This window comes from Pseudonaja textilis, chromosome 4 (assembly GCF_049901715.1).
Source record: "Pseudonaja textilis isolate UNSWEBS1 chromosome 4, rPseTex1.2, whole genome shotgun sequence".
NCBI classification, from domain to species: Eukaryota; Metazoa; Chordata; class Lepidosauria; order Squamata; family Elapidae; genus Pseudonaja; species Pseudonaja textilis.
The window spans coordinates 64,391,257-64,418,623 of NC_141993.1; the positions used below are offsets into that span (position 1 = coordinate 64,391,257).

Here is a 27,367-nt window from a genome sequence, read left to right on the forward strand (position 1 = left end):
TATACAGGGTTCATATACCGTCTCAACCTACAATACTGAAGAATGTTGTTATCAGAGCATATTTCTCACTGGATATAGCACTGTTACAGGATTGTACAGCAGCATAAAAGAAGTCCTCTGCATCTAGATTTATGTGTCTATGTATATGTCTATGTAAATATAAACATGTAGACATTTCTAACAAATTAAGCTTAAACCTAAAAATATTTTAAATTTGAACTGTGCTAATAATATGGATTCCTTGAATTATTATATATGTAAATAAATATAACAATAACAAACTTAAAAAGATCACCTTGACAATTGTCTGGTATGCAAAAGGTAGATTTTGCTTGGACCACTGTTTTTCAAAATACACTTCACCATTTTGATTTAACTGATATCTACTCCCAGTTAGTAATTGGGCATATACAATTATAGATGTTTCATTTATAATTACTCCTTTTCTTCTTTGGTAGCTATAAAAAGAACAAATTATACAGTAAATTAGAATTTGCATTTTTAGAAATGGATTTTTAAGGAAAAAAATTAATAATCCTTTTTTGGGGGGGAGTCAAACAAATAATAATGAAATCCATTAATTTAAACCTATTACTTTTTCCAAGAGTTTGCAAGGGTATGCTGGATTCCTGTATTAGACAAAAGGTAGTAAGATTATTAGTACCCACTTTTCTAATAAACATTAGAAGTAGTACATGTTATGGAAAGATTCTAGAGAGATTCTATAGAGGTAATACCCATGAAGCCTTATGGTCTGAAAGAGACACAAGGAAACTTTACTCATCTTCTTCCAATCCAACTTCCTATAAAATATATCCAGCATATTGTTTAACTAAATAAGGGGAGCGTATATAGTTGTGTCTTTTGCCAATAGGAAGCCAGTCTGCTTCACCCAAATTGTGCCATCCTATTATGTAAATACGTTTTTCATAAGGACATTGAGATCTTCTGGGATTCTCATTTTTATGAGCATAATCTACTGCTTGACATAACTAAAGTCCTTTAATGAATCACATATGGAATTATATTTGGTGTTATTTTGGTTTCTGAATTATCCAGCACCAATCACCAATAATGTCTCATGCTCTTTGGCCTTTCATAAAGTCATCTTGAACATTTAGTATCTCTTGTTCCATGTTGTGCTCTAATCTGCACTGGCGATCCTAAGCATTATTTTGCTAGCATGTAAAATTAAAGATACTGAATAACAGTTTGAACACTTTATTAAGTCTCCTCCCTCTCTCCTCTCTGTATCTCTTTTGGTACTGGAATCTAAATTGATCTCTTCCAATCTATTGACCTATTGTTTGTTCATCAGATTAGCTGGCACAGCTTGGTTAGAAAATGTGAGTGATTCTTCTTTTGTTGCCATATTTCAGTGAGAATTCTGTCAATTCCTGTAGTCTTCTAACTTGGTAATACCTGCAATGTGATTTTTAAAGTTCGTTCTATCATTCCTCTGGTTTTCTTTCAATGAGGTTCAGGAATTCAAAGTGATTCCTGATGTTCTCCTTAAAAATAATATCTTCAAGATAGTATTATGGAAATTGACTTTCTCTTTAGCTTAACATGGAGCTTGCAGATGAGCAATTCATGATCTTTTCCAGTCAGCACCTGGGCATGTCTTTGAGCTATATTTGAGCTCTTCCACTTCTCTTAATAACAATATAGACAACCTGATTTTTCTATATTCTATCTGATGATCTCCAGGTATAAATGTGTCATTTTGCTTGTTTAAAGACACTGTTAGCTATGAAGTATTCACTGGAGTGGCAGAAAGTGATAAGTTGATCTCCTGCTTCATATTGGTTTCTTAAGGTATACAATCCAAATATATTTTCCTCTTTAGTATTTCCAACTTTAACATTACAGGCTCCAACTTTAACATTACAAGCTGCATAACTTCCTTGCATGATAACAATTTCAAACTGAACTTGATCATAAACTTTGCTTTTTCTTTGGAAATGTTTTGCTTCTCATCCAAGCTTTTTAAGTTCTGATCTGGTCTATAGCTGACCATGCATTTCTAAATGAGTCATTTCCACAAAGTAACCTGTGCACTCTTAATTTTGCTATAAAGTATACAAACAAAGTATTAGAACTTACTGTTCTGAAATTCCCTGGATTTCTTTTATCCATACATTATTTTCCTTTTCTCCAACAAATGTTACTTTAGTTGGTGGCACAGCATTTCCCCTATAAAGTTTTTGGGTTCCAGGACGCTCCTCCAAGTAAAACCTTAAATAAAAGCATGTGGTTAGTTTAAAATAATACATTTTAAATTTTCTTCTCAGTTTTAATATAATTAAGTATATTGAATTCAGTCAATATTAATGGCATTCTTGTGTTTTTTTAATTTGCTTTCCTTGAGAGCTTTCATTAGTAATATCATCAGTGCATGGGAGAGTAAAGCTGTTTGTTATTTACATAAAGCAGCTTTCCTTTCCAGTCCTGACTGTGTGTAATTTTGTTCCTTGATAATTCCTTAATTCTTCCCTAATTGTTTATCTGGTAATTTTCTTCTTATCTGGGCATTGCATACAAGCGAGGATCAGTTCTGCCCTTTTCCTTCCATTATTGGCATTTGGTTATGTCTTTTGAATTGTATATAAATGGAATTTAGGCATCTGTTAATAGTTGATTTGTGTGATTGCTCCTGGTTATTTTGTGATGTTACAACTGCCCATAAAAGGAATTGCATAAGAACTTACATACTACAAAAGACACACTCAGTAAGCCAGAATTCCAGCAAGAGGAAAAAGACTATACATACAATATCTTCCAATAAGTACACATACTATTTCATTAAAAAAGTTTCTAGATAATTATTATATCACAAGTTATCAAAATAACTGCCATACATCAAAAATTTCTGAGACACACAACAGACTACAAGTACTTGACCTTCCTCAAAAACATAAACGAACAAAATATCTCCAAAATATCTTAAGCAAAGTCCCAGTAACCAAGGAATGTGGTAATATATCCATCATATTCTGCAAGTTCTTGTACAGCTTTGTATAGATCTGGGGGTATCACAAACGCTCCTCATGAGGGCAGTAGTGTCTTTATGATGAGAGTTTGATCCTGTTATGGTCTGCAAAGCTCAGAGACCAGGAATGTGCGTGGGGGTTCACAGTACCTAGCCGAGCCATTCCCATGAGACCTTTGGTGCCTGGATATTCTCACGGGAACTTTATCACCTTCGCTGAGGCCTGGCTGAGATAATGCTGCTGAGGTAATTGTTTTGATTTTGTATTTGCATTTTCTTAATAAATACTGCTACCCGAGTGCTCTCGGGGCTGGCAATTGCTCAGACGTTTCCCTGCGTCTCCCATTTTTCAATTGTCAGACCACCACAAGTGGTGACCCCGACGTGATAGTTTGGAAGGCTATACGTTTCGGCGTGATAGCTTGAAAGCTATACGTTTCCCGCATCCTATACTCATCGTCGCGGACGTCGACTGGGCCCTCATCTTCTTCGCTGGACGGAGACAGATTCTTTTCGTGAGTATGGGGGGAGGTCTCTCGAAAGCTCAGACAAAGCATTTCAGGGAAATGAGAGAGATCACTGGGAATAGTTTTAAGTTTGGAGTTCATAGTAGAGGACATGAAGTAGGAAAGAAAGAAATTGAGGACTTATTACAGTATGTTTGGAAACATATTCCATGTTATCCAGAGGGAGGTAGTATTAAAGTAGAGTGCTGGAGAAAGATAGGGAAATTTTTGCACGAGGAGCCTCGTGCCCCTTCTTCAATTTTGTTAACCTGGAGGGTGGTTATGGATGCATTAGCTACGCATGAACAACCGCTCCTAGCACCCCCCGAAGGTTTGCCGCCTTACAATGCGGTACGTATATTGCCACCGACAGCACCTCCAGATAAATCCAGAGGACTGTCAGGCACTGAAAATACTTTGTCAGAAGAGAAGAGTTTGCCTTTAAGAGTTCAAGTAGATGCAGTTACTGCAGCTATTCAAGAAGCAACAGATAGAGGGGAATTATCAGGAGATGATTTGGTAGATTTTGGAGTGGAGATTCAACTTAATCCAGTAGAAATTGGTGTGGATGTTGCTTTAAATCCGCAGAGAGTGTGGAAGCCTTTACCTCTCAAGATTTTAAAGGAAGTTAAGCAAGCAGCAAAAGAGTATGGTGTTAGATCGCCATACACTCAGGCATTGTTAGAAGCAGTTGGCTATGGAAATAAAATGATTCCGGCTGACTGGAGAGCTCTATTTAATATGATTCTAACTCCAGCTCAATATTTGGTGTTAGATCAGAAATGGAGACAGCTGGCAGTTCAAAGGGGAACAGCAAATGTTACTCCAGATCAGCTTTATGGATCTGGTAATTTTACAACAGTGGAATTACAGCGAGATGGAATGCTGGAGGAGGGATTCATTCTTCTCCCACAGTTAATTTTCCAAGCCGTACGGGCTCTCCCTGACGGCGAAGGTGGTGAGAAGACCTTTACTTACATCAAACAAGGAAACAATGAACCCTATGAAAATTTCATTAGCAGATTGAAAGTGGCTATTGAAAGGCAAATTGACAATCAATTCGCCCGGAATGAATTGCTTTTGAAGTTAGCGGTAGATCAGGCTAACGCAGATTGCAAAAAGGTGGGGAGTCAGACTTTTAACATGGAGACTTTAGCTCTGGCTCTCCAGGCAGGAAATGCTAAAAAAGAAACTTTTTTTAATTGTGGGAAGCCTGGACATTTTAAAGCGCAATGTCGGGCTCCTGGGGGGGGTCAAAGTCAGCAAAATGAGAGATCAATGGGACAGGGTGTGACCTAAATCAGTAATCAGTATATCAGATGCTCCTAAAGTTTTTACTGATGGAGAAACATTTTTTTTTTTTTTTTGGTGCTTGTGTTTGGAAAGATAAATCTGGAATTTGGCATACAAAAGTGACATCAGAGCAGAAGTCTGCCCAGCAGGCAGAACTTGCTGCTGTAGTTTTGGCTTTTCAAAATTTTCAAAATCAGGATTTTAATCTAATAGTGGATTCTTTGTATGTATATAATTTGTTACCCTTTGTAGCAGGTTCTTATTTGTCTCCTGGAATATCACCTAATATTCTACGTTTGCTTTTGTTGTTGCAAGGATGTTTGGAGCAGCGTGTGAATGTGTGTTTTGTTGCCCATATCCGTAGCCATAGTAATTTACCTGGAATTTTATCACAAGGCAATGCCAAAGCTGACAGTGCTGTAACTTCAGTTCTCACTGTCCAGCCATGGGACAGCCATAGTTATTTTCATCAAAATGCTAAAGCGTTGGCACATCAATTCAAGCTTACTGCTGCAGAAGCTGCTGCCATAATTCAACAATGTCCAACTTGTTCTAAGCAAGGCACGGCTATTCCTATGGGAGTCAACCCCAGGGGGTTGAAACCCTCAATGATTTGGCAAATGGATGTTACTCAATATCCATCATTTGCACCTTGGAAGTATATACATGTGACTGTGGATACTTATTCAGGATTTCTAATGGCTACTCCTCAAAGAGGTGAAGCGGTTAAACATGTCATCAATCATTGCATTAAGACATTTTCAGTTGCTGGTACGCCTCAAACTTTAAAAACAGACAATGGTGCGGCTTATCGGAGCACAGTCTTTGATCAGTTTTGTAAACAGTGGTCCGTGGAACATAAATTTGGAATTCCATACAATTCCACAGGACAGGCTATTGTGGAGCGTTATAATGGCACGCTCAAGAACATGTTAGCTAAATTAAATAAAAAAGGAGGGAAGCTCCTGGGGCTTCCGGCAATTCAAGATCATTTAAATCTTGCTTTGTATACTTTAAATTTTTTAAATTTGTCTGGTAACCCCCCTGCGAGCGCGGCCAGCAGGCATTTTTCTTCCCCTTCTACAGATGCAGTGAGGCCTCGAGTGTTGGTGCGATTCCTTCCGGATCCGGCATGGGTTCCCGCTGAGCTGATTACGTGGGGACGTGGTTATGCAGCAGTAGAACATCTTGGTCAAATTCGCTGGGTTCCTGGTCGTTGCATTCGGCCTGATCATTCACAAGCGCCTTCGCAGGTGCCAGTGAGGGAGGTTCCTGATTCTCAGGATGGCGTTTCCGTGGTTCCTGATTCCGTTCCTGAGGTTCCTGATTCTCAGGATGGCGTTTCCGTGGTTCCTGATTCTCTTGATGCCGGCAATCCAGGCGTGGTGCTGTGAAAGCTGGGAAAAGATGACTGCTTATCTGAGATTATCAACTTGTATGCAGCAGGTTCCTTTGGGGAATCGGACTAAATTAATCTGCAAACAGCGGCATCTTTTGATTTTTCCAGCATATTGGTCCTGGCATAAGGGTCAAGACATTCTTTACTCGGGACCTGATAAGGATATTATATCTTCAGCCTGTGCTACAACTCTGATCCTGTTTAATGTTTCTGTTTCAGACTATGGACAATATTGGTGTCAATTGGAGTTGCCTAAGTTACTTTACACAACTTCTTTTTCCATTCGTCTTATGCCTCCACGGACTCTAATACGGAGGCGGAGAGCTGCTATTATCTCAGAAACTAGAGACCTTGGTGATAATTTAAGAAAGGAAAATTCCTACATCAAGGACGTTCGGATTGCAGCAAAGAGTTTAAATGTAACTAATTGTTGGCTTTGTATGCATGTACCCACCTTTTGGAATAGCTATGAACTATAGAGATATTCATATTTTAAATAATTTTACTGTTGCTATGTTTAATGATACTGTTAAGAATATTAAGATGTTAAATGAAGAAGTGTCTGAAATTCGCCAAGTTACTTTACAAAATCGTTATGCTTTAGATATAATGTTAGCTGCTAAAGGAGGAGTTTGTGCTTTAATTCATTCACATTGTTGTATTTTTATACATAATTATGAGCCTAACATTACAAGAACTGTTCATGATATGGAAGACCGCATAGCTGAACACGAAGCAGGAAAAGATGGCTTCAATAAGTCATTTTGGGCTTTGCTATGGGATTGGCTTCCTGACAGCTCATGGTTACGTTTATTGTTTCAATTAGTTGTAATAATTGTTATTATACTTATTATGTTATGTTGCTGTATTCAATGTATTCCTAATCTATTTCAAATGTGTGCCTCAGCTTTAAGTGTACGAAACCAAGTTGCGAGGGAACTGTGTATTATGCCACTAAAACACCCCCTATCTTTGAATAAATAAAAAAGGAGGGAATGTGGTAATATATCCATCATATTCTGCAAGTTCTTGTACAGCTTTGTATAGATCTGGGGGTATCACAAACGCTCCTCATGAGGGCAGTAGTGTCTTTATGATGAGAGTTTGATCCTGTTATGGTCTGCAAAGCTCAGAGACCAGGAATGTGCGTGGGGGTTCACAGTACCTAGCCGAGCCATTCCCATGAGACCTTTGGTGCCTGGATATTCTCACGGGAACTTTATCACCTTCGCTGAGGCCTGGCTGAGATAATGCTGCTGAGGTAATTGTTTTGATTTTGTATTTGCATTTTCTTAATAAATACTGCTACCCGAGTGCTCTCGGGGCTGGCAATTGCTCAGACGTTTCCCTGCGTCTCCCATTTTTCAATTGTCAGACCACCACAAAGGAAGAAAAAGGACTGATCTATAATGTAAGTTGTAAAGATTGAAACAACAATTATATAATTGTACGACAAACAGGTAGAGGCTTGGCGAAATGCACCCTTAACATCACCTGGAAGTTAGAAAACATGGTGAAAGTTTCTAAATCTGTCAACACTTAGATAAATTCAAAGACAGCTTAAAGTGGGAAACTGCTGACATAGGTCAAGCCAAACCAAGAAAGCTAGAAAATTCCTGAAATCTTAGCATTCTTAAAAAAAATCAAATAATCATAAGTCAGAATGAAAAAACCAGCTCACAGCACATTCCCTTTATAACAGGGGTGTCAAACTTGTGTCATCACAGCAACATCATATGACGTATCGGCACTTTTTCCCCATTGCTAAACCGGGTGGGAACGTGGTCAGCACGTATTACACCCGGCCCGTAAACTGTGAGTTTGACAGTCCTGCTTTATAACCAGCACCCATATAAGTAGGAAACTGCCCTCGATAAACAATCAGGAAAGGAACAATATCCCAATCAAAGAACTATTAAGTAAGAAACCACATCCCAACCAAGATTAAAACAAGGTACTATCCTTAAGGAATCAGCAAACATCACTTTCCGTATACCAATGATAATATCTAGTGTGTGCTAATGAAATGTCTGCAGGAAAGCAAAGTGATAAGAAAGTGATAAGAACCTAACAGTTTAACCAAACCTACTGCATATTTTATTATTTACATTTTTATCCCATTTTTATAAGTAATTCAAAGTGGTGAACATTCATAATACTCCTTCCTCTTCCTTTTCTCCACAACAACCACCCTGTGAGAAGAGTTGGGCTAAAAGAGAGTCACTACTGAAGTTTAGCCTTAAAAGATACATATATAGTAGCAAATAAATAATAACTCTTCCAAATAAGTCTCTTACTTAGTGTCACCATCAGATACAGCAACAGCTCTGGCTTCTTCAAGATGTGGCCAGTTAACAAAGACTGATTTCCCAAGTATCATACTGGCTACTTTTTCTATATCCTACAGGAGAAAAATTATTGTTCAGTGCAGCAAAATATATATATATATAAATCCATCCCTACATTTGTATATCAGGCTATTTTTTTAATAAAATAGCTACAAGTAGCCTCACATAACAATTTCCTTTTTAGATCGTTTGAAGTTATGACGATGCTGAAAAAGTAATTTTACAACTAGTCTTCACTCTTATGAACTTCACAGCATCATGTGAGCAAAATTCATTTGTTTTTCAACTGGCAGGAATGTATGATTATGGCAGCAGCCCAGTCATATGATTGCCATTTACATTCTTCATAGCTAGCTTCCAAAAAGCAGACTTAAAGGAGAAGCCAGCAATAAAGTTGTAAGTTGTGGTTAAATTATGTCTTGCTTAACTGCAGAGGAAGTGTGTCATAAGTTTGGTGCAGTTATATGTCTCACTTAATGACCATATTGCTTAACAATGGAGCTTCCGGTCACTGTTGTGTTTAAGTAAAGAATACCTGTAATTAAAGTTAATAATTAAAACTATATTTTGTTCTATTTGGTTTCTGTTTATAATTATTTATCAATAATAATTCATAGACGTATGCATAGCTTTAAAAACATACTTGATGCATATTCTATTTTTATATGATTTAGATTTGTTGGTGAAACTTCGGTGACATGGCTTATTTTAAACATTCTTAGCAAAGTTGTCACAACATTATGTACTCTTGAAAATATTATGCAGATCAACAGGCAAACAAGTCAGATTTTAGATGTAGAAATTGTAACACTAACAACCTCAGATCAACAGATGTGTTGGCTAGTTTTATGGCCACTTTCTTTCTTTTGTGAAGCTTATTCCAGGTCTGCCAAGATGAACATAGCCTCTGCCTTCTTTTCAAATCAAATATAGATTTGTCAGCAAACTAGTGCTGCAAGTAAAAATGTGGACTTTTTGGGTGAAACTTAGCAATTCCTACACAAAGGAGTCATTGTTCAACATTCAGAAGAAGCATTAAAATATTACTATACCTTTCAAGTTATCACCAGTACATGTAGTGGAAACATAAGACCTTTAATGTCTCTTCCAAAAAGAACAAACTAAGTTAAGACTAGTTCCTAAGATCAACTCAATTATAAATAAATCAACAGTCAAGGAAATCAGTACTCAGGTAAGTGTCTCTAATTATTTGCATTCTATATTCCATATGGCTTCTAGCCAGATTCTGATAGTCACAAACTTCTCAAATTTTGCCCACAATACTATCACCATACTATTTTCAAAGTCAAGTTATCAGTCCCCAATGACATATACTGTTGACCTAGATTCAATAATATGTCCATTAACCTCAGAACTTACTTTACACATGGTAGAACTGTGGATAAATCGTGTAATGATGATTTGTATTCCTTAATTGAAGTACATCTCCTTTATCAGTAATCTCAATAAACTTTCAGACAACCTAGATTATCATATCAGACTCTCAGACAGGTTTTAATTACTATGTTTTCAAACCAATTGTCTAAGTGATGCATTAATAATGTTTATTAAATTAAATTATTATTAATGTGTTGTAATACAGGTAACATAAAACTCTCAGACTGCACGCTGAAATCCAAACTACAAACAGTATTATTTCTACAAAACAAATTTGAGAAAGCTAAATACTTACAAACTCCTCTGAGTCTTCTGCAGCTATAATTTCTAGCAACATATTTTCTCCATGACTGCTTTGCTGAAATACTTGCACTCCACTTTTTTTCAGACCAAACTAGGACAAGGGAAGAAAAACAATATTTACCCAAAAAGAGAATAGGGATAAAAACAAAATCCTGGGAAATATCATAATAATGCTAGGGATCTCAACTCTTGAAAATCCCTTTGCTGCATGTGATATGCTTATATTCACATATATGCATGTGCATATTATACAAACACACAAAATATAGGTTATACTCCCAAACACAAAGCATATATAGTTTTGATGTATATATTCATATGTACCAAAACTACACTTCAGTCGATCTGTCACTAAATAGTAAGGGCCATCACTAAAATAATTAAAATGAAGTTATATCTAGTTCAAGCTGCCAGTAAGTAAACAAGCCAACTGAACCCCTATATGTATCCATTTCAAATCTAATCAAGCTACCCTCACACTCGGAAACATAGAAGTACACTACATACATTCACTTTTGTCTTTTCAGCAGAAATAGCAAAAAAAGGAAAATGAAGATGGGCTTGTGAAAAAAGATAGCTATGCTGGAGAGAAAAGAAAAAACAAATTTGGATGGAGAAGAAGTGAGAGGAAATAGAAATGAGCAGGGCCGGAAAGAAAAGAAGCCGCTCTGTTAGACATTAGGGATTTAGCCTTGCAAAGTCAAAACAAAGCTTCAGAAGCATATCTTTTTGGCAACAGCACTATTAATCCTTCATAATAATTGATCACTAAAGAGCTTCTGCTATTCATAACCCTCCCTCCCATCCATAAATGTAATCAAACAGAGCAAAAATAATATTCTTGCATATACAATTAATGTCAGCCATTAGGCTTCCTACATTAAAAAACAAACTAGTGAATGAAAACTTTTACCTTGTGATTAATGTGTTTTAAAGTAGGAAAGCCACAAAAATATAACTTCTCCGTATCTAATTGAGTTATTTTATTATCAGCTATATCCACATGCCAAGCATCCATAGACACAGCTTCACACCTATGTAAAAGAAAGAAAGAAAATAAATTTAAATTGCAGATAAACCACTAATCAACAGATCATGAAGACATTGATATTTTTGGGGCGGGAGCAGTTAACAGCTTTGAACACAAGTATACAAAATAATAATGCTGAAGCCAAAAGCTTTCCTATACAGCTATGGATAGTTCTCTATAGCTTAGAGAACTAGCAATTTCAGTTGCTAAGAAAAGGTAGCAATGTAAAAAAAGAGCAATAATTCATTTATATAATTTCTTAGATTAATATTCTGTTTCCTTCAGAAGTTCAAGGAGATGCATTTATGTCTCCACATTTATCCTTTGCATTTATAACAAAATTCTATAGACTTACCTTGTATGACACTTTTCTATGGAAAGGAACTTTTCTGGCCATGGTGATAAATACTGGAATTCTGTATCTCTATCATATAAGTACATTAGGCATTCACTGTGTCTATTTCTTTGCTTTTCTTCTGCTTTCAACAATTTGTTGCATGGTGCCATGGCTTCTAATAATCGTTTCTAAATAAAAGACATAATTTTATAGTAATGTAGACATCATATACTTTTACAATCTTGGGAAAACATGTTAAAAATATTAGATTGAATCAGAGTCAGGTTTGCTTATAAATCAATGGAACAAGTTACTACAAGGTCACATGCCAGGTATCTAATAAATATGCTAATTTGTCCTGCTGAAATGTATAACTATTAAATTAAAACCATTGTCCCTTGTGATATTAATGAGATTCCTTCTGGTACAGATTGCCTATTTCTGTATGAAATAAGTTATTCAGTTTTAAGATTTGTTGAGTTAAATTGGTATTGAACAGGAAAATACCAAATAATGATCATACTTAGGAGAGGTATAGGAACAAGAGGACCCATGTCTTTATTATCTTTTAAAACTGATCAAATATGTGATAAATAATAATAATAACAATAATAATACTAACACTCTCACCTCATCAATAAATGGGATTAAAACTACAGCTTCCCATTCTTGTTGCTTTCCATTTAAATCAGTTTTAAATTCTGTTGGATAATATTCAATAATGGGAGACTCGTCACTAGTCATTAAATGCTGAGAGATAGAAAAGGAAAATTCATATTATGTAAACATTATATTAAACAGGATGACTATAAAATATAAAATATAAAAATTAAACGTATAGGGCAGAAATGCTAAACAAATCAAAGTATGAATCAATTAAGTATTAATAGTACTGAACTAATATACCTATATACAAGAATATGAAAAAGTAAGTATATCACTGAAACGTTTTACTTTTTCAATGTTTCAATATGTAGATATTAGATTAGTGATGGCAAACCTTTTCATAAACCGGAAGAGCCAGAAACTGGAAACTTAACTTCCTATGATGTGATTTGAAATGGGCTGTACTGTAGATTCAAGGAACCCTTCAAACATCATACACTCTGCAGAGAAGGGGGGTGGGGATTCCTCCCAGTCAATGTCAGAGATTGGTAGATTGATATAATAAATACTAAAGGGCAAAACATGCCAAGGATGTACTTGCTTATTCCAGATGTGAAATTTGCATTTATGCTTATTTAAATTACACAATGAAATGCAAAATATAAATGCTACATGGTATTCGTTATATACCTTTTATCTATCAACGTTGTTAAAATAAAGATCAAATAACTGCATGTTGAAGTATTCCACAAAAGTCAAACATTTCAAAAGGATATTTACTTTTCATATGAGTGTAATGTGAATGAATTAAAATTCCCCTTGTACATACCAATACAAATGCACACTATCAAAATATTGCAACCTACCTGGTAACATTTTGGTAATAAATCCTTGCTAGCTGCAGGCAGTACTGCAAGAAGTTGTTCAAATGGCATAAATGGTTTTCCTAAATCTAAATGAATCTTCAGTTCACTGATATTGCAAATATCTGAGAGATAAGGTGCATAATGGAAAGGGTAGTACCTAGAAGGAAGTAATGTAGGATTTCAGTTCTTTAAAATGCATAGATGTATGAAAATCAGTATCTTGAGCTTATTCAGTTAAAAACCTGAAGGTAGGAAAAAGACATCTGAAATAATGTCATTCAAATAACATAATTCTGAGAGTGAGATACCGGTTGAGAACGAACTAGAAGGGATTGGCTTTCTAGGGTCTTTTAGTATAAAAAAATTAACCTAAAATATATAAGCTGATATATAATTTATTTTGTAATAATTAGCTTACCAGCTCCATGATTGAACACCATGGTAGTAATAATGCAATATCCACTGTATTGCCTGGACATAACATTTTGCCTGGTCAGCCAGAAAGTCACTAAAAAAAAAAAAAAGCCACAAACAGATACATGATAGACAGAAATAAGAAGTTATGCATTTAAAAATAAGTAAGCAACTGTGTCCATCAAGTGGCTGGGATATTTTAGCAAGTTTTTCATAGCAAAAGTTTACAATACTTTAGTGCTAACACTTACTTTGAAACAACTTCTACACCCAACTTTGTCATATAATATGTTCGTTTGTATTGTCTAAATTCTGCTTCAAACAAACCATCATCTTCCAGTTCTTCTTCTAATGCTGCTAAAAGAGACACAAAATTGAACAGTACTTATTATTTAACTATTAATAACACTATCCATACTGTTAAGGCATTGAAACTTATATGTCAAAAAAGTCTGCAGAAAGTACTAGTTTTTAAAATTGACATGGTATATATTAAATGTGTTAAGATATAAACAGTTCTGAAATATCTTTAAATATTAGTGGCTCGGTAGTTATGTTATTGGTTTGCGCTTGGCGATTTGTGGCAAACTTTTTGTCCCCATTTGAGGAGACATCTTCAGTGGCTTTTGGATTGTGCTTGTCTGGGGAAGCACATTGGGAACAAAATGTTTGCAACCAAATTGCCAAGCTTGGAGCTCAAATCAACAATATAAACAGCTCTGTTAATTCAGGCGATATAAAATTCATCTTCAGCAGTATTATGTTTGCCACTGTAATTAATCAGCTATCTTAGAGAAGCACATAAGCAATGCATAATGCAGTACACCACTATTGTACCAAATGTGAATTTTCTAATTCTGAATTGGAAAAATAATTTTCTTCAATCGACTGAGCTGCAAATTCTCACTTCCATTTAATTGTTAACAGCATGACACATTCACTATGCAAAGTATTTGAAAAGTCTTCCAATAACTAAAATATTTGGGATATGATGTCAATAAAGTAACGTCTAATATGATATTACGGATAAAATAAAAACACAGAAAAGAGTTTATATAATTTTAGTTTTCTTGGAAGTGTACTAAATACTAATGCTGTGTGAAATGACTGGAAGAGGCCAGATATAGGGAAACTTTCACTGATAGGAGGTTGTTAATATAAATATGCTTATATTTATATTCACATATAAAATACCTAACTGGCAGCAAAACATAGGCAAATATAGGGATTTTATTTAACTTATATATTAAAAGTTAATATAAACCACATAGTTCTGTTTGCATGTAAGAAACTTTTATATTAAAGGAAACACAAGAAACAAAAGTATAACCGTTTGTATTAAGCAATACATTCAAAGTAACAGATAACAGATAATCAGAGTTGGAAGGGACCTTGTAGGTCATCTAGTCCAACCCCCCGCCCAAACGGGAGACCTTGCACCATTTCTGACAAATGACAGCCCAATCTCTTCTTGAAAGTTTCAAGTAATTGTACTCAGACCTGGGTAGACTATAAGTCAAAATATGAACAGAACTGAACAGTATTTCTGAACTTACTTTTTGAAGTTTCTACATTTCCATTGTCAGTTTTCTCTAAAGCATCCAAGCATATAACATTTTCCTGAGCCTGTTGACATTTAAGTAGTATTAATACCACAATACTACAGAAAGGAAAAGTCTAAATAATGACACTTTAATTACATCTTTGGACATCTCACAAATTGCTTCTGATGGTTGAGGTTACCTCCAGAGCCAATTTGGAGTTCTTGAAGAAAAACAGAAGAAGAAATCATCTCCTCCTATAATATTGGATTTAGCCCAAAATTAAGAAAACACTTCAATAATGAAGAGAACAAGAACAAATCAAAGCTCCAAGTCTGTTAATTTATAGTATTATTTCAACAAATACTCAGAAAGCCCAATAAGGTCCAAACATACCAACTTGGAAATGAATAATTAATTAAATTTATTAGATTTATAAGTCTCTGAGCAATTTATAAAACCTGCTCCAAAAATTCAGTAAAAATTATTAAAACAGTTTAAACTCACATAAACAGGCAGCAAAAACTAAAATAAACAACACAGAAGTAAAAGATACCACAAATATGTACCAATTAAATTCCAAGACTAGTTACATTTAAGGGGGGGGGGAAGCAAAATCCAATATCACATGTATAAACTTCAGCTTTTAATTCTCTCTTCGTAGTTACAAGGTCCCCTAAAATATACTTAAGTATGTTGCTCAGGAGCAAATACTAAACAGGTGAGAATGAAAACTGCTTGCTCTATTGATAGAAAGCAATCTGTCATGTTGCCAAAATTGTTATCTAAATGCAAAGTCCATCAAAAAACAATTTGACAAGCCTGATACATAAAATTTAAAATACCAATTTCTATTTAATGGGAATAAACCACGGAACCAAAGAGTTGGAAGTGATCTCAGAAATCATTTAATCCAATCTCTTGACCAGTGAAGGAATACTCATACCGTCCTGAACAACTTAGCTCCCTAGTCTTTTGTTGAAAACCTTTAGTGATGGAGCATTCACAAATTGAGAAGGCAGGCTGTTTCACTGCACAATAGCTCTTGCAATCAGGAAATTCATTTTTATTTCAATCTTTCCCTGCTAAGCTTTCATGCATTGTTTTAGTCTTACCTATGGATGCTATGGAGAATAAATCCATACGTGTAACATCCTTCATGTATTAAAGCTGCTATCATATCTCCTCAGTCTTCTCTTCTTTAGACCAAACATAACAAGTTCCTTTAAGCATTCCTTATAGGATTGAGCCTCCAAGCTCCTTGTCAGTCTTCTCTGCACTTATTCCAGTGCCTCAGAATCCTTTTGCATGGTTGAGATCAAAATTGGAAACAATATTCCAGTGATGATCTGATGGGGTGGTAGTACTTTCTGTGACTTTAACGCTATATCTGCTGATGCAGTCCAAAACTGCATTGGCTCTTTTGGCAGCTGCGGCTCATGTTTAATCTATGGTCTACCAAGATTCCCAGATGCTTCTCATACTTCTACTATGCCAGATACTTATTTTTTATCTGTACATCTTTTTTTTTCCTAAGTTCAAAATCTCACATTTCTTATCACAGAGAATCATTTAACATTGAATGGAAATGTGCTTCATTGGTTAATTCAATCCTTTGGTCATGATCTCTTCCTTAATCTCTAAGGATGTATTTCCAGCAAATTTGCTCAAGGCATTTTTCTTGCTTGTTATAAGGGCCACTTATATATATTTAGGAATAAATGCAGTAAACAGCTTTACATGGAGTAAGCATTAAACATTAATTTCTCATTCAAATTTTTTTTCAAAATACCAACCTTGAGATTTTTTTGTTTTTTTGACTCTTCAGCTGCAATACCAGCTGCTTCATTTAAATATTTATTACCAACTTTGCTTTCAAACCATTTTAGATCTACAAAGATTTCACTGAAGTGTTCACGATCAAACTATTAACATAAAGGAAAGGAAAAACAAGCTATCAGCCATTCCATAACCTGTTTTACAGACAAAGTTTAAAAACAGAAAGGGCCATAAAGAGTTAACCAAATACTGTATGCAAAAATAGTATAATAAAAAATTAATAAGGCAATAGATGAATTAAAATAGTTATACTATTAAATACTGAAAGATAATCAAAATAATTATGGTAGCCTTTATGGAAATCTTAAATTATTTGTCAGTTCAAAAGAGAATATTTTTTTCTATGCTAACAAAGCTATATCTTAAAAGAAGCATTATTAGTACACCAAGTATAAAAAAAAGAAAAGAAATGCAGGCATATTCTGTTTATCCAGTTGCTGTTCCACTGGGGAATTATGGAATCTTCCTTCCAGCAATATGGATGACAAATATTAAATCATGCAAATATAAGGGTTCTCCTTTCAGCTGAACATAGTTTATTGGGTAAGTAATTAACATAGAAGAAAAATCTTGCAAACAGATCTGTCTCATACAAGGTAATGATGATGTCAAACTTCCTAGATACTGCTGTCAAGAGGCTATTTCAGTTCACTCCAGTTCCTATAAGGGAAATTATGATCAAATATTTATTTATTGTGAAATTTATCTATCACCTCAACCTTTATGGGTTCTAGTGGTTTACAGATAATAAAATAATTGGTACCATAATTTCTGCTTATCAAATTAAAAAAACCAAGTTGTGGGTTGTGCTAGAAAACCTAAAAGTGTTAATGGTTATACAAAAAAAAAGGGGGGGGGGGAGATTTTATATATTTGTGTTTAGTATCCCAAGAATACAATGCCTGGAAGGTCCATATTGAATATGTCACTTCAGAAGCACAAAAAGTATAGCAACTGTTATGAAATTCACTTGGACAAGATAGGGATTGCATACCAACAGCTCTGAAACTGGATTGTCACAGCTCAAATACTCTATGGTATTGAAGTGGTACCATTTCCACATTATACGACTATTAGAAATTTAATAAACAGTTCTTGAAAATATTGTTTCAGGCACCCAGAGGTTCAGTTAATGCATCCCTCCAGGTAGAAGCAGTGTAACCAAAAGTTAAGCTGAAAGCATAGCTACTGATTTACTCCTCTGGCCTAAATATTACTATTTTCCATCAAGACTGATCCCCTGAATATTTGCAAATCACTCACCTAACACAAGGTGTCGTTTGGACTCCTCTTTCTAGATTACACTCAAGCTAAAAGAGACATGGTTCTAGACATGAAATATCAGCCAGATTCTAGTGCATATTGGAAATGTATAAAGTACCATAGACAGCAATTAGGCAGATAGTTACAAAAATGCTGAACAAAATTTTTTTCAGGAGCTAAGCTTCAGAAGTTCCTTTCTTAATGAATTCTAATGCTATTTCTTTAATTGTATGCAGTACAAAGAATATATACTTACATCTGATAATTTTATAAGGTATTTCTCAAAGCGGGGCAAGTTGAGGTGCCCACTTTCATTTATATAACCTATAAGAAATAGAAGAATAATTTATATTTACAACCATTACCTGTTTCCAGCCCCCGATACTGTTCAAAAATGATCTATACTTATTTCTTCTGTTCAATAAAGGAATTCTGGGGGCTTTCCATTGAAGAGTGGGGGTATCATACTAATAAACATAGATGCCTTTTCCCCCTGCTCCCTCCATTATTTAGATCAGATTGAAAAAGCATGAGAGGCTGCTAAAAGGGACACAATATCACTTTTTCCTCCAGTGGCAGTAGAACACAAGTGAATGTAAATTAGGCTCTACTAGGTAGATCAGGTCAAAGAAAATCAGCTCCACAAACAAGAGAAATTTTGCTTTCTTCTTTCTCCTTAAGTGAATTAGGGAAGTGCCCATTTGAGCTGCTTCCAGTGTTTTGAACTTAGACAATGTTTTATTCTTTTCCTTGTTGCCTTGGCAATGTGCTTGCATATATTGCATTCCTTAAGGTCATCTTCTTTACAGGTAGTCCTTGCGTGGTCCACTGACCTTCAGGCACTTTTCTACTCTTGCTGAGAGGAATGCAAGACCTATCCAAAGCAGTTCCTGATCACACCAGACCTTCTTTACCAAAGCTGCCTCAGAGTTGTTCTTTATTTTAGGTGCATGCCCAGCACTAGTCATGTGCCATTGGGGAGTGGATCAGAGGGAAAATGGGTGTAGAGATAAGTGGCTTTCTACAGTGGTGGCACTAGAGCTGATGAGCAGAGAAGTGGCAACCAGCCAAAACTGCTTTGGCCTTTATTTTAGGCCCAAGTCAGGATGACCAGGATCTGTTATGTGCTTCATGCTGTATACTAAATAAATATATGCAGAACCAGGGTGGGGCAACCACAGCTTTGAACCCCACTGCAGCCACCATCCTAGCTTGTACATGGTCTGTGCCAAACCTACAAGAGCCTCCTCTATTCTCTGAGGCACTTGCTTAATGACAACTCAGAGTGCTGGAATTACAGTTGTTGACTGAAGGGGTCACACTGGCATCTCGCTTAATGACTCTTTTGCTTGACAACAAGATTTCAGAGCCAAATATGGTAGCCAGTCAAGGCCTACCAGTATTGTCTATAGGATCCAATCCACGAAATGGAAGGAAAAATGCAATTTCCAGCATGATACAAACCACGATATAAAGATTAAAATAATTATTTTCTTTCCCATTCTACCTTTTACTCTGTAGTAGGGCCAACCATAAGACCATCTTTCAGTAACTATGTGAGATAGCTTACCTCCAAGTTCAGGCAGTGTAGTCATGTATGTTCTATAAAGCAGCGGTAATGCATCATGGTTAATATGAAAATGAGGTAGATGAGGAATAAAATCATTTCCAACAAGAAAACCCATTAAAATCCAGTCATCTATTATTCTTTCAATTTCATATGGAAACGAAATCTTGTCCTGATAAATAAATGTTGATACAAATAATTAACTAAAAGTGTAAACCTTTGGCAACTGTCAACAATCTTTAGCACTCATACTTACTTTAACTGGCGAAAATTCATAGTCAATATATTCTCTCATTAATGATAAGTGCAAAAGATGAAAAGTGGTTTCTTCTGGGGCACTTGCTCTGTAAATTATTAATACATTTCAGTAAACTAATTAAAATGTTACATTTCGTAGATTAAAATGTGAATGTTTAATACTGAAGAAATACAGTATTCTCAGTTATTTAATAGCTTTAACTTCCTTTGTTGTCATTTAACAATTTTTGCAGCAAATTACCTCTGGGATTTTTTGCCACCAAACCGGACCTCTTCTCTTAAAAGGGAGAAGTGTGGCTCATGACTTGTCAGCCCAAGCATTATCTATTAAAAGAAGTAATTTAATAGAACTAATCACTGAAAAAATGATCAATAATGAATGAATTATTCTAGCAGCTAATTATAGCCCGATATCAAAAGATCTCATTGACATCTATGATAACATTGCCCCTTTCCACAATGGATAGCATACTACAAAATAAACTGTTTGCATAATGCATACAACCCTAAAAGATATCAGGGAAACCAGTAAAAACCCTGGTAACCTAAAAAGACTCTTTTTACCACGGCATTTTTAATCAAGAATCTTATTTTTTTCAAATAAATCATGTTTACATGTAAACATACCAAGTCAGCATCTAAACCATAGAGACAATGTCTTGTGTTTGGATCATGGTCAGGCTTTGTTTTTTCTGATCTAATAAATTCCATAATTTTATGTTCTCCTTCTCCTGGTGTCTGAATGAAAAGAAAAAAAACAAATTAATAAATGTTTAATTAATAACATTTGATTTAAAAAGTCTTATAAAAGTAAATAGTAACCTCGTGGCCTGATAAATAGACAGTTATGCCTTGCCAAGATTTGTCGGTGGAAATCTTCATGTTTACAAAATACTTCAGGTGTTCGTGCAACCTGGCCATGAATTCAGTCCCTGATAACAGAAATCTAAAAGTTACATTTTCATTCACTAAAAACTCAAAAATATTTTTCAAATATCATGGAAACACATATTTCTTTTAAAAAGATTTCACAATTTTTAACAGTGGTAATTATGTTAAACATGTACACAGTTATAATACAAATATAAATTTGGAAGTTAAACATAAACATCTCTTATTACATTACTTCAACTATTTTCTGATTTCAGGAAATACAACCTTCTCGGGACTCCATCTTCTCCATTAGAAATCTTCTCAATCAGAAAAAAATAGTTTAGTTCGACAAAAGTAATGGGACAGTATAAAACAAGATTATTCAGACACACAGAATCCATAAATGTGTAAAATTGAGAATTTGCTTATTAACTGGCTTTAGTATAAGATGGAAATACTTAATTGAAAAGAAAAAGCAGTCATTATTGCTATGGCGAGGGAATAAGGGTAGGAGAGAGCATTCAAAAACAGAGATACCTTACTGTTTAGTTTGATATCTGTGGCCTCTGATATATTTGAAATCACATTCTTTTATTTCAAGGGAACGATAAAATTTTCATGAAAATAAACAATAAAAAATGAAGAAGTCTGAAATAATGTAGCAAAATAACAGAGTTCCCTACCTGGTGTAATGCAATTAGAATCAAATCTGGACTCAGTTGGAAGAATTTCTCCTTTTTCTAATGCCTTCTTAATTTTGTCTTCTGCTTCCCTTGCTGACCTATAACAACACTTTGTGGCTTAGTCTGTAATAATCTGATGGCTACATATGTATTACAATCTCACAACACTTCTGTAGAGATTATGGTAGAAATATCTTCAGATTACAGAAAGACTTCGGAGGAGAATACCCAGCATGCATAATGTATAATTTCCTTAGCAAAATAAATTTAATAAAAGTTTAATATTATTTAACTTTCATTACTATAAAGCTATAACGTTGCACGTAATAGAACAGTTAGCAACATTGGTAACATTGAATCTATAGATAAAATCATCCAAGTAGTTGTGAAACAAGTCCAGCACCTCTCCCTGAATTGAGAACAAGCCTAGGGCTTGCTTGGCAGCTATCTGATGAAAACACTTAAAGAATTTTACTGACAAAGACCAAGTAAACAATCTATATTCTTTCCTATATTAGACTAAGAAAGGCATACCATAGCTTACAGAGGCACTACCATTTTGAGGGACCAGAACTGTACGCAGCCCCAGAAATCTGAAACTATCATTCTAATATAAAAGATAGGAGAAATTAACATGTAATTAAGGGATAATTATATATTAACTGTATTTAATAAATGAAACTGATTTTAGTTAGTCGTAACATAAATTAAACTATAACTTGCATTTTAGAAAGTAGGCCATGAAATGCTAAAAAGGTACATACTCTAATACAATAAAGCATGAAAAATGACTGGATGAAAATACTTGATTCAAATGTAGTTGTAAAGTGAAATGTCACATGCTTATGCAGACATATGACATCAATTCTGGCTGCAGTCATGAAGTGAAACATTGCAGGTCATTAAATATGATGTCATAGGACCACAACATATAAGTTCCTGCTGGCTTCTTCACTGACTTGTCAGAATTTGGTGGTGAAATGTGCAAATGGAGATCATGTGACTGTGTAATGGTTGTAAATGCACATCAGATACCAAGCAACTGCATTATGATCACATGACTATGGAGACACTACAATGGTAGCAACTTAGAGGACCAGTTGTAGGTCTATTTTTTCAGCACTACTGTAACTTTGAACATTCTCAAATGAGTTCAATGGTCAGTAAGCAAGGACCACCTGTACTATCTTTCTCCACACAGCTTTCCTTCAGAAAGGAATGATTGGGTTGAAGCCAGCACCACTTATTCCCCCTTAGCAGGGGTGGGATTCAAATTTTTTAACAATTGGTTCTGTGGGCATGGCTTAGTTGGTGGGCGTGGCTTGGTCATGTGACTGGGTGGGCGTGGCTTGGTGGTCATGTTATTGGCTGGGCGTGGCCAATTCAATATCACTCACATCGAGGCACGCATCTCCTCGCCTGGCCTCTCATGACTGTGGGGATGCTGCAACAGTCGTAAGTGTGAAAAATGGTCATAAGTCACTTTTTTCAGTGCCACTGTAACTTGTATCAGCAAAGGAGGGAAAAAAACTCCAGAGACGTTCCTGAGACAGGAAGTCTAGTCCTGCCAGGAATGTAATAAGGGTTAACGGAGAGGCAGTTTCTGTAAAGCAACACCAGAATATTTCCTTCATGCTTTCCTTACAGGATTAGGCCAGTAATTTCTTCTAACAACCGGTTCTCCAAACTGCTTAGAATGTTAACAATTGGTTCTACCGAATAGTTGCAAACTGGTAGAATCCCACTCCTGCCCCTTAGGTTTCCCTTTGGGATACCAATGGCCAGTTTGTTACCAATAGCATTGAATGAGCAATCCTACGTTCACTCCTATAAATAATCATGAGTATGAAGAAATAAGCATATTACATCAGTCTGTAGGAATGACAAAGAAACCAGTGAAAACAAAACAAAAACCCATTTTATGTACATACCTAAAACGTCTGCCACGTTGCTGGTTCATTTTTGCTCTTGGAGCTACTCCATCAACTGCCATAAAAAAAACTTTTCTTGGTTTAATAATGCGAAATAAAACTTCTAAATAGTGAAATATATCGGCAAAGACCTTATCTTCAGAGATTCGGAAATGAACATCATCATCATTAGGATGTGAACATTGATGAATAATGCCATTCATGTCCAAATATAAGTTGTCAAATTCTGGAATCTAGAAAACATATTAAATATAGAAGTTCTATTAGTCAAGTTTTAATTAAGTTACATTTCTTCTATGAAAATTGTACTTTGCATTAGCTAATTTCATTTTATATGTCTATTTGGAAAACACATAGGCTAATATTCAAGATATTCTGCATATAGGCGGCCACCTAATTAAAAATAAAACTCAGAAAGTGATAAAAATAAGGAAGCTTTTTACCATTTAATAATGACTCTGTAGTGATTACATTAGTTTTAATTCTAAACTCTTTCATTTTTAATAGTGCCAGAACTTCTCGAAAAGGGCATTACATCCATCCATATTTATTTATTTAGAGAATTTATATAATCATCCATTCACTTTCAATGACTTTTGGCATTCTACAAACAATAAAAAACCTAATATAAAAAGAGTAAAAACAATACCTCCCCCCCCCCCAGGTGGCAGCAAGCACTCAAATAAGCCACTTAATGGGCTCCATCCCACTTTGGGTTTCCAAGACCATTGGCAAAACTAGACCTTCAGGGCCTTGTGAAAGAGTATCACAGTAGGAGCCAGTCTAATCTCCATGGAGATGATGTTCTAAATGAAGGGAGCCACCATGGAGAAAGGTCTTCCAGCCAGATCTACTTCCTTAGGAAAAGGAAACTGCAACAACATTCCCTGCCTCCCCGCTCTAGTGAGTCAGGTGGATATAACTGGAAAGAGATGGTCTCAAGCCATGTAGGGCTTTAAAGATGACAGTCAGCACCTTGAATTGCACCCAGAAGCAATCAGCAGCCAATGCAGCTCCTGCAGGAGAGCTGACACCTGGGTCTGTACAAAACCATATAGGCCACTGCATTTTGAACTAAGTGGAGCTTCCAGATGCTTTTCAAAGGCAGCCCCATGTAGAGCACGTTGCAATAGTCAAGATGAGAGGTGACTAGGACATGAATGACTGTGACCAGGAAAGGACCTAGAAACTGGTTCACACCCTGCAGCTACACAAAGGCCCTCCTGGCCATGATTACCACCTGCTCCTCAAGCAGAAGTCATGAGACTCCCAGATTGCTCACTGGGTCTGTTTGGGTCAATGTAACCACATTCAAGACCAGAGATGGCAATTCTCCATGGATCAAAGAATCCCAACTCAGAGCCACTTGGTCTTGCTAGGGTTCAGTTTCACCTGTTGCTCCCCATCCACCCTTGACAACCTCCAAGCAATGCTACTTAATTTGAAACAGTCCAATTCAAAACATTTTGCACATTACTAACTTGTAAAACATTACAATGTAAAATCGTAACAAATGGCACAGAAGTTCATGTTTTAATATTTCAGAACTTCAAAAGCATATCTGACTGAAGCATATCACTTACCAGAATAGCCAATGTCCTATAAGAGTATTAAGATAGGTTTCAATTCTGCTTTGGTGATTAAGATGCAAGAAACACAATCCAATGAGTTACACCTATTAATTTTCTCATTACAAAACTTGCTGGAGATGCTGAACTTCACAATATGTTCCAAATATTTGCATATGTTATAAATTAATGGGCAGTGCTAAATTTTAATAACACTAACTCATGCTGAAATCTATGCTCTGCTATAAAATGATTGTTATCATTCAATCTTTGTGCCCATCCTTGTGCCCATAGACCACAGTTGCCCACCAGGCTTTTAACATATTATTAATTCTTTGCCCACCTAATTTGGTCAGCCTTCACTGGGAGACAAAAAGAAATTTCACAATTATTGTTTCATTTATGATGAGGATGACTTTGAATTACTGTGCTACTTCATGTATTGGCAGTGAAAGAGAATAAGCTTGAAAGTTCAACCCTTTTCTTGTAGAAATGGGCTTTGGAATCATTATTGCACCAATAAGGACAATATAGCATCTCTCTCTATATATGGGTGAAAACTATGCATATGAATCTCCTCAGAAATATATATATGCGAGTAGCTAGATTTATATATACATTAAATTATAATGCAGCTGTTTTACATCTGACTGAACCTTCTAGGAACCTTGCTCATATGTACAAAAACTATGTTTCCAACAAAAGGTATAGCATCATATTTTACATGACTTAATTTCTAAAAGCTGTGGCCCACCAAATTATATATGATTAAAATGTTACTTATCTTCACAAAAACAGCAAGATCCAAATATGTTTTTATTTTATTATATCCAAAATATAATACAGCAAGTATATAGAAATGTTTAATAATGAACTTATAAGTGAACAGAATTCTTATGAATTCACCATGCTTTGCTTTACCATTTTAATACCAAAATATGTAAATACTTTAACCCATAGAAAAAGTATTAAAATAAAGCAAAATAAAATGAGAAAAGATATTTAAAAATTGGGAATCAGAGACATAAAATGTAACATAAAAGGCACTGAAAATATGCAATAGTGTGAAACAGTTATCGTGTTTATTATTTATTAAAAGTTATTTGAGGATTTACATTTTGAAGTGATTAAAGAAAAAGGCAGTAAGCATACATTTTTCAGGCCAAAAATGTTATATTCAGATAGTCTACAACTTACAACCACAATGGAGCCCAACATTTATGTTGCTAAGTGAGAAATTTGTGAGAAAAATAAGTGAAAAAGAGCTGCGTTGGTGCAGTGGTTAGAATGCGGTACTGCAGAGGCGTTCAATTCTGATCAGCTCAAGGTTGACTCATCCTTCCAAGGTTGATAAAATGAAGACCTGAATTGTTGGGGCAATATGCTGATTCTGTAAACCACTTAGAGAGGGCTGTAAAGCACTGTGAAGCAGTATATAAGTCTAACTGCTATTGCTATTTGTTGAGTTTTGTCCCATTTACGACTTTTCTTGCAACATTTGTTAAGTGAATCACACTGTAGTTAAATTAGTAATATGGTTGTTAAGTGAATTTGACTTTGCTTGTCAGGTCGTCGCAAAAGGTGATCACATGACCCCAGGACACTGCAACCATCATAAATGTGAGTCAGTTGTCAAGCATCCAAATGTAAATCATGTGACTATGTGGATGCTATAATGGTCATAACTGTGAACAATGGTCACAAGTCACTTTTTTCAGTGCTGTTGTAACTTTGAATGGTCACTAAATGAATTCTTGTAAGTTAAGGATTACCTATACTTGAATGAGAACCAACAGGAAAAAAGCAAAATAAGTTTGCACAGTATTTCCATTTAGAACTGTACTTTTAAAAAGAATTTTTCATCTAGAAATTCAATTCTGGATAAAAATTCTATCTAAATTTTTTCCATTATTTTTATTCTGCAGTGGCATAATAAAACAACTGACAAAAATGTGGAAGCTATATATGTAAATTAATTTATCTTGATTTAAGCCATATCTACTAACACTAGGGTTCTATAAAATTGCATTACAAACTACAATGACTAATTTTAGAAACAATATTTCTCTGAAACAAAGTACACTATAATCTATCATTTTATTTTACATTGGTTTAAAGCAGAACTGTTTAACTGAGATGTACTCGGGAAAATATCAAGCTAGGAAGCAAATAATAACGGATAATATTGCAATTGTATGACATTGCACTTAAATTCATACAGCACTCATATATGCCTTAGCACAATTAATTATATTCTGCATAGAGTAGAACTATTCCTAAACTCTGATTCAATAAGAATTTCATAGGATTACTTGTGTAATTCTGCTAGTTAGGAGTACAGTATTGTTTCTT

General features: G+C 35.2%; 1 protein-coding gene across 8 annotated transcripts in view; it reads right to left on the bottom strand.

Moving 5' to 3' along the window:
- XRN1 (5'-3' exoribonuclease 1) overlaps nucleotides 1-27,367 on the bottom strand; it is a 74,688-nt gene that overhangs the window by 46,241 nt on the left and 1,080 nt on the right. For 7 of the 8 annotated variants that reach the window (XM_087933275.1, XM_087933278.1, XM_087933277.1 and 4 more), the window contains exons 2-21: nucleotides 23,448-23,680; nucleotides 21,517-21,614; nucleotides 20,783-20,892; nucleotides 20,588-20,698; nucleotides 20,202-20,284; nucleotides 19,959-20,046; nucleotides 19,706-19,874; nucleotides 18,392-18,459; nucleotides 16,830-16,958; nucleotides 15,049-15,118; nucleotides 13,744-13,849; nucleotides 13,497-13,586; nucleotides 13,079-13,235; nucleotides 12,237-12,356; nucleotides 11,625-11,794; nucleotides 11,153-11,273; nucleotides 10,232-10,330; nucleotides 8,488-8,591; nucleotides 2,107-2,238; nucleotides 296-458 (exon numbers count right to left, since the gene is read on the bottom strand). In XM_087933275.1, coding sequence (XP_087789401.1) covers nucleotides 296-458; nucleotides 2,107-2,238; nucleotides 8,488-8,591; nucleotides 10,232-10,330; nucleotides 11,153-11,273; nucleotides 11,625-11,794; nucleotides 12,237-12,356; nucleotides 13,079-13,235; nucleotides 13,497-13,586; nucleotides 13,744-13,849; nucleotides 15,049-15,118; nucleotides 16,830-16,958; nucleotides 18,392-18,459; nucleotides 19,706-19,874; nucleotides 19,959-20,046; nucleotides 20,202-20,284; nucleotides 20,588-20,698; nucleotides 20,783-20,892; nucleotides 21,517-21,614; nucleotides 23,448-23,680 — 2,421 coding nt within the window. The remainder of the gene's footprint in view (nucleotides 1-295; nucleotides 459-2,106; nucleotides 2,239-8,487; nucleotides 8,592-10,231; nucleotides 10,331-11,152; nucleotides 11,274-11,624; nucleotides 11,795-12,236; nucleotides 12,357-13,078; nucleotides 13,236-13,496; nucleotides 13,587-13,743; nucleotides 13,850-15,048; nucleotides 15,119-16,829; nucleotides 16,959-18,391; nucleotides 18,460-19,705; nucleotides 19,875-19,958; nucleotides 20,047-20,201; nucleotides 20,285-20,587; nucleotides 20,699-20,782; nucleotides 20,893-21,516; nucleotides 21,615-23,447; nucleotides 23,681-27,367) is intronic. The other variant, XM_026701561.2, reaches the window with a different exon arrangement.